The sequence below is a fragment of the Pteropus vampyrus genome, unplaced genomic scaffold (genome assembly GCF_000151845.1).
Source record: "Pteropus vampyrus isolate Shadow unplaced genomic scaffold, Pvam_2.0 Scaffold405, whole genome shotgun sequence".
NCBI lineage: Eukaryota > Metazoa > Chordata > Mammalia > Chiroptera > Pteropodidae > Pteropus > Pteropus vampyrus.
In genome coordinates, this window is record NW_011889186.1 from 154,974 (window position 1) to 162,360 (window position 7,387).

A 7,387-nucleotide genomic window follows, 5' to 3' on the forward strand; every position below is an offset into this window, starting at 1 on the left:
ACACCAGAGGTTTAGGAACTGGCCCAAGGCCACCAACCAATGAGCAGGCCCTTGGAGACAGGACCCAGTGACCCAAAGCTAGAGCCCTTGTGGCCTCTGCCTCCCTGAAGGTAGGTCTGGCTAAAGCAAGGGTCAGAGGTCACAGGGACGAGGGGCCACAGCTTTCCCAGGGAGCATAGCTGTGGGGCAGAGGAGCGCAGCCTGTGGGGTGGGCGACAGCTAGAGGAGAAGCCGCAGCAGACACTGCAGCTCTGCCTGGGGCGATCCCCACTGGATGATTCTCCGGGGTGGGGGGGGGCTTGTCTTCCAGAGCCGTCTAGGACCGTGGGCTATAATCTGCTCCCCTGTCCCCCCAAACTCCCCGTGCCACCTGACTCAAGCAGCAGCAACCAGGGCTCCACAGGCCTGCAGTTCCGGGCGCGTCGGCTCAGAGCCCTGGGCAGCTCCGGGCCTGGCCTGGGTCAGGGGCTGGCTGCAGTGGCTGCTCTGAGAGCCCTGGAGGTGGGCTCAGGCCCGAGCCCTCGAGCCCGAGGATGTCTGGACCCAAAGCCAACACAAGACCCAGCAGCCAGATCCCCAGCCCTCCGGTGCCTGCCACACCTGAGCCCTGTCACACCAGCCCAAACCCGCCCCTAGTGTAAACCCCCACCCACTGCCAAGCAGGCCTGGACAGAGGCCAAGGAGCCCTACTTGGTCGCAGGAGCCTCATGGAACCCAGAGCATCTGGGTAGGTGTGTTGGGGGTATGAGGGGAGCCTGGCACAGGAGAGGCCCTTCTTGGTAGAAGAAAGTTGGGGCCTGGGACCACCAGGGAGTGCACACAGGTGAGAGCCCAGTTTGGCCATGCTCCCCACCGCTGGCCCACCTGTTTCCTGCCTTGTCTTCAACCGGGTCTTGCCCTCCCAGGCGTGGAGTGCCCTAAGGGGCAGCCTGGAAGAGACTGAGTGGATCCCAGGCCAAGGTGGTGGAGCTGGACCTGTCCACCCCTGGCAGGCCCTGCAGCCACCCTGGTCCCTGGCAGAGGCGCTGGCCTGGGCGGAGAAGAGGGTGGCCAGGCCTCCCATCTTTGGCGGATATCGGGAGCGGGGATACCCAGAAACCAAGCAAATCATTTTCGACTCTCGGGTGTACAGAAATGCAGTTTTTTTGGTAGGCGACGTTGGTTCAATAAATTATGCAGCTGGCACTGCCTGCCTCCCACGACTTCCTCCCCGCACCCCCGCGATCCCCGGACATCCCACACTGCGCCGCCCGCGCCGAGGCAGTCACGGAGACGGCCGGTGAGCACAGGCACCTGCATAGCCCCGACATGGGCCCTACACCCGCCTGCACGCGTCCACGGTGATGGGCGGGCAGCTGAGGAAGCGGAAACCGAATCTGCTCTCGGCCGTGCTCTGCACCGACAGCGCCACCATCGGGCAGCTTCGGTCCACGGTCTTCCGGCACACCTGGTGGATGCGGGGCCTGAGAGGCGCGCGGGACGTGGGGGCCGGGGCGGGGAAGGGGAGGGGAGGGCGGGGCGGGGCCCGGCGGGGCTGCGGGCTGCTGGGGACCCGCGCGCACTCACCGGGACCCTGTGCTCCTTCCTAGCCTGGCAGTCGGCGAAGCCCGGCCGGTGGTCTGCGTGGGAGAATGATGGGGGTCGGGCAGGCCGCCCCCTCCCTCCGCGTCCCCGCACGTGCTCACCGGGGACGGCGGGCAGGAGCTCCCGCGTAGTGGTCTCTGCGCTCTCGGGCCGCGCTGGCACCTCGGGCGGGCGGAAGGGCTTGCTGGTGCCCAGGCGTGGCAGCAGAGCCGGCGTCCTGGCCGGGCGAGGGGGTGGTGTGGGCCAGAGCGCGCGCGCGGGAAGGGCGGTCCTGGCGGGGACGGGGCCTGGGGAAGTGGGAGACGGGCCTGTCGGGGGGCTGGGGGACGGTTTCTGCGGGGCAGGGCCTGGGGACGCGGCAGAGACCGCGGGGCCCACCCTGAACTCCCGACCCGGGCCTCCCGAATCCGGCCGTCGCGCGGGAGTCGGGGCTGGCGCCGCTGCTCGTGGGCGTTGGCCTCGGACTGGGCCTCTGAGAGCAGGAAGCGGTCGATGGACAAGTCGGTGTTGTCGTCGAAGACCTTCGAGACCTGGGTCACGCAGTGCGGGGCCTGGTGCTTGCTGAGGACCTATGGGCGCGAGGGGCGCGCTGTCACCCCCAGCCCGCGAGGCGATCCTCCGACACCCCCGTCGGGATCCGCACTAACCTCGCCCTTGGGGCTGAGAAGGAGAGTCACGCAGCCCCGGCTGGACTGGAAGTGGACGGTCTCCCGGCCCAGGGACGAGGGCGGCTGCTTCTTGGTGCTGCCAGGTCCCTCACCCCACACCTGGGGACGGCACCGGGCTTGGATGAGGGGCGCGGGCGGGAAGCGGGCGCGCGAGGGCGCGCGGGGCGCAGGGCGCACCGTGACGTGGTGCTGGGGCGCCAGCAGCGTGTGCGGCGGGAAGCGGTACATGCGCACGGGGAAGTCGCGCTGGAGCTGCTGCAACGCGAAGCCGCCCAGGTCCGCAGTCTCCTCCAGCGACTCGTTGACGATGCGGACGGACTTCTCGCGCCGACTCACGGCCACGATCTTCAGGCAGGAGCCAGTCAGGCTGCGGCGGGAGGGGCGAGGCAGGGCCCTGTGTGCGAGTCGCTTGGGTCCCCCAGCCTCTCCCGCGGGGAGAGCCGCTCCTGCCCCCACGCTTGGGGTCTGCCTCACTCCCTCACCTCCAGCGGTGCCCAGGATGCCAGCTGTCGGAGTCTGCGCTGCAGGCCGGAACTGGCTTGCCCTGCCTGTCCAAGTCGGTTTCTTGTTGATCCAGGAAGAGGACCCCTGTCCGGGAGGTGGACCCCCGCTTGGAGTGCCCATCGGGGACATCTGGTGTGAGGCCAGCTGGCCTGCAGCGCCCTGAGGGTCGATGGGGGAGAGGAGGAGCGCCAGGGGTCAGACCCAGGGCAGGAGGTGCTTGCTCCCACCCCTCCCGCTGAGGGGAGCAAAGGGGTAGCTCGCCTTCATGTAGAGCATGGAGGCCTCTGAGACCACCCCAATCCCTGCAGATGCAGCTGCAGAGGTCTCAGTGGGCTCCAGAGAAGGCCAGTGGCTGGGGGACCCCCTTTAGGGCTCGGGGCAGAAAGCTCAGCCCAGCAGGCTGGGCCAAAAGGAGGACCCGGGGAGACGCGCCCCACCCGCCTTCTGACTCTGCCTGTGAGTCCCTGCGGCAGCTCCCAGCCTGCGGTTTGGTCTGCTCAGACGTGTGTCCTGGTGCCCGGGGCAGGTGCCCTGTCACTTTTTGCATGCGAGACTTCAGGTCCAGCCGGGGGCTACTAGAGTCAGAATCGGCACCTCCCGAGCTGCTGGTGCCCTCCAAGGGCAGCGGCCTCCACTCCACAGTCTTTAAGCTCCGCTCCGCCTGGTGGACACTTGGCTCTGAGCCACGCTCCTCAGGTGCTGGGGCCACTGGTTGCTTCGTGGGTGGCTGGGGCTCGAGGTGCCTGCGGGTCACCATCTGCTCACTGGCCACTCTGCTTCTACTCTCAACCTCGCCTTCCAGCCTCTCCAAAGCTGGCGGGGCGCCCTGAGTTATGGTCTCCCATCTCTAGGAGCCAGCCTGGGAAGGGGCTCATGGCAGGACAGAAATGGCCCAGGAGCCCTTCCACGACCCCATTCTACAGATCAGAAAACTGATGCTTACAAGGTTCAAGTGACTTGTCCAGGGACACAAAGGGTGGAACTTGGACTCTAGTCCACATCTGCCAAGGCAAGCCTGCCCTCCCCTGGCTCCTGGGGGTCCCTGCCCAGTGCAGTTACTTGTAATCCAAGTTCGACTTGGTGGTGGCGAAGAGGTTGGGGTATCTATGGGCGACACTGTTCCAGTCAACATCTTCGAGCCGGAAACCCTGCCCGGGAAACAACAGGCATATGCCCCCCAAACACACACCGGCCTGCCGAGCCCTGACCGCACGTGAGGGACTTGGCTCACCTCCTGCGCAGGGGGGGCCTCATCGTTCTCAGACAAGTCGCTGGGATCTATCAGGGTTTCCGCAGTCACCACCTGCAAGAGGGGGCAAGAGACCAGCAGGCAGGGGCTGGGGATACGGACACCCCCGTCCCCTCAAGGCATCTCTCCCCTTGGACCTCACCAGCATCTGAGGCATCCACCGCTGAGTGCCAGGTGGGCAGGGCCCAGGGCATTCCCTCCCAGTCCCAGGCATGTGGGAAGTCCCAGGAAGGCCGGGGAGGGCACGTGGGGCACGGGCTCACCTCCACACTGCCGGTGGATGAGCGCAGCATGCGGCCTATCCAGGAGGAGCGGGCCAGCTGCAGGAGGCAGGACTTCTCCAAGGCCTGCAGTTCCGCCTCCACCTGCTGCAGCAACTGCTTGGTCTGCATCAGCTGCTCCTCCAGGTGCGCCTTCTCCTGCTCCAGGAGGCCCACAGGTGGGTGGGGCCTTCTCAGACCCCGCCCTAAGGCCAAGCCCCGCCCAGCTCCCTGGCCCCTCACCAGCTGGGCCTGTTCCTTCTGCTCCTTCAACTCCAGAGTCAGCTTCTGCACCTGGGTCTGCAGGAGCTTTTTCTGACTGTGAGGGCTCCTGGGAGAAGGGGTGAGCTCAGTGAGCCAACGGGGGGCACACAGTGCAGCTGGCCCAGGTGGGGTCAGGCTCTGAGAGGCCTGGGTTGAGGTCAGCGCCCACTGACATGTCCAAGGTTAGGGTCTGGGCAAGGTTACAGTGTACCAACTTTTTCAGGGCTAGGGTAGGGGGTTAGGGTCAGATAAGGACTAGGGTTAGAGGTAGAGGTCAGGCTCAGGGCTAGGGTCAGGTTGGAGTTTCGGTCAGGCTCAGTGGTTGGGGCTGGGGTCAGACAGAAGCCAGCAGTTAGGCGCAGGCCAGGGGACTAGCATTTCGCTGACCTCTCGAATGGAAGCCCAGCCACCTCCTGCAGGATGCGGCCACGCCGGGCACTCTGGGGCTCCTGGATGGCACACCGCAGGGCCTGGATCTCCAGTTCCCGCTGCCTCCACAGCAGCTTCAGGGTGCGCGGGTCTAGGGACTCAGGGGCCAAGCTGCAATGCCAGCACCCCGGCTGCTTGATCAGGCCTGGCCCTCTGGCTGTCCTGGCTCAGGGGACTGACCACCCCTCCCTCCCTTCCTTACTGCAGCTTGAGGGGGAAGACCACGCCCTTGGAGCTGGGCTTGGTGTCCTTCAGGCCTGCAGGAGCCACCAGGTCTGCAGGTGTGGACGCTGGAGGCCCCAGATGGCCACTGACCGGCTCTCTGTCCACCAGGGAGGAGAGAGCCTCTTCCTCGGCTTCTCCAGCCTCCTGGCAAGACTCGGGGACCATCTTCGATGTTCTCAGAGGAGCTGAGGGGTGGGGCTGTCTGCCCTGTGTCCTGTGTGCAGGCACCTCTGTGGGGCTCTCGTGCATGGCCATGTGTACATGAGTGTGTCTGACGGCCCCAGACAGCACTGGGTTCAGATTATAGCTCTCCAAGGAGGCCGCACGCGTGCGTGTCTGTGTGTGTGTGTCTACCCCCTAGGACACCAGACTGCCTGTCACGTGGGTGACCACACCTGTGTCTCTGATCAGGCAAGGGCAGCAGGTCACATCCTCAGGCAACATGTCACCTGGGCTTTCGTACATTCTCTGTGATCTCTATCACCCTGGCCCTCCAAGACCTCGGGTCCCCAGAGGTGCCGGTCCTTTACCCACAACACCCATGTCCCCCCAGTCTCAGGGCCCTACCCCAGCACTCACCTGAGGCCTGAAATCCAAGCAGGCCTGGGGAGAGAAAGGCTCTATAGCGTTGCCATAGATACCAGGACCCAGAGGGGAGGGGCTGTTTGTTACCAGGAGCCTCCAGGGAAACCCCAGACCAGGGCCCTGAGTGAGCCCTAGGTCCACTTCCTCCCCTGCCAAGGGGCTGATCCAGACTGAAGAGGAAGCTGAGAGAGGCTGAGCTGCTGCCCAACTAACTTCCACAGACCCAGGGAACCACAGAGTGACCAGCAGCACCTGCCATGGTCACTCAGCCCAACATCCTCAACCGACCCTGGGTGGGGCTCCCACAGTCCCTCCCCACCCAACCATGGTGATGGATCTGTGGATGGATAGTGGGGTCGTTGCAGCCCTGTGCGTGTGTCTACGAGCCAGTAGGACCACACTCCTGAGGATGCAGGTTTCAGTGAGCTGAGCTGAAGAGGAGCGGGGAGAGGAAGCAGTGGATAGCCTCGAGAAGCTGGGGGAGGGGCTCACTGAATTCTGACCCTCACCTGTGTGCTGTCCACAGCCTCTTCGCCCTCAGTGGCCAATGCCTACCTACCTAACCCCCAAGCCAGAAACCTCACCTTCCCCTGCCCCTCTCTACCACCCGGGCCACCGAGGGGAGCCCAGGGGACATTCCCATAACCATGGCAACTGTTCTGTCTATCCTAGAACAAAAGCAAGGCCCCAGACCTGAGCACAAGACTAGTGCCGTCTAGCCTTTGCTTCCCACCCCATCTTCATCCACTCATCATTCAGTTAGCAGACTTTCAGCTTTGGTTCATGTGGGGCCACCTGTGCTGGGCAGGACAGGGCAGGCGGGAAGACACCCCCACGGCCCAGACCGATTGGAGGCCCCCACATAGAGATCATTGAGGCTGAAGGGCCATGGCTGATGAGCTGGCCTGGGTCCTCCGATGGGACGGCAGGACTGGCCAGGCAGAGGGATGTATCCACAGCTCAGGAGGCCACTGGGCCCTACTGGGGACAGAAAGGGGTAGGGGGAAGGAGGCTCAGACAAAGTCCAGAGCCTTTGTCCAGGGCAACCTCAGAGCGGCCTCCCACACCAAAGCTGTCAGCCTAACTGCGGCCAGACAGGGCCGGCGGCCCAGCAGCTTCACCTTTCCTCCCCAGGGGCTCGCGGCCCCTCCCCCGACCCCTGTCTCTCCCGACGACGGCCGCCGCGAGCCCTAAGGAAGCAGGATCGGAGGGGCCCTAGCTCTCGGGGCCCATCAGGCAGGGGGCCTTCTGGGCGCTGGCGGGCTTGCGGGGTCCCAGGCCGGCGCCCCTCCCAAAAGAGAGACACGTCAGAGTGACGGCTTGTGAGCAAGTGGGCCTGGGAATGGGGCCAGACACCTGCCCCACACGCCGCCCCCGGGTCACCGGCCGAGACGCGCTTCCGCGTACTTCGCGGGCTTCGGGCGTGAGTGGACCCAGGCTCCACCCGCCACTCGGAGCGGCCAAGCCACGCCCACACCTGGGCACCGCCGGGGGCGGGGCGGGCAGGGAGCCAATGGGGAGAGGTGGGGCGGGGCACAGAGAGGGTGGCCAATGGGCGTAGGTATAGGGAGGGCGGGGCGCACCGAAGAGCCAATGGGGGCTCGCGGGATGGAGTACAC

At 65.5% G+C, this 7,387-nt stretch overlaps 2 protein-coding genes across 10 annotated transcripts in view; one reads left to right on the forward strand and one right to left on the reverse strand.

The window, feature by feature from the left end:
* The window catches only part of LRRC56 (leucine rich repeat containing 56), an 18,777-nt gene extending 17,592 nt beyond the window's left edge, over positions 1-1,185 (forward strand). For 7 of the 9 annotated variants that reach the window (XM_023523746.1, XM_023523744.1, XM_023523749.1 and 4 more), the window contains one exon: positions 512-1,185. In XM_023523746.1, coding sequence (XP_023379514.1) covers positions 512-636 — 125 coding nt within the window. In that variant the 3' untranslated portion in view covers positions 637-1,185. Of the gene's footprint in view, positions 1-310 lie in introns of all 9 variants that reach the window. The other 2 variants (XM_023523745.1, XM_011380781.2) reach the window with 2 other exon arrangements.
* On the reverse strand, positions 1,123-5,348 carry LMNTD2 (lamin tail domain containing 2). Its single transcript, XM_023523724.1, is given in 11 exon segments — positions 1,123-1,447; positions 1,567-1,919; positions 1,922-2,153; positions 2,232-2,351; positions 2,430-2,619; positions 2,735-3,499; positions 3,834-3,904; positions 3,988-4,059; positions 4,269-4,596; positions 4,917-5,120; positions 5,161-5,348. Coding segments are annotated over 11 exon segments (2,655 nt in total). The 3' UTR covers positions 1,123-1,315.
* Positions 5,349-7,387: the final 2,039 nt, after the last annotated feature.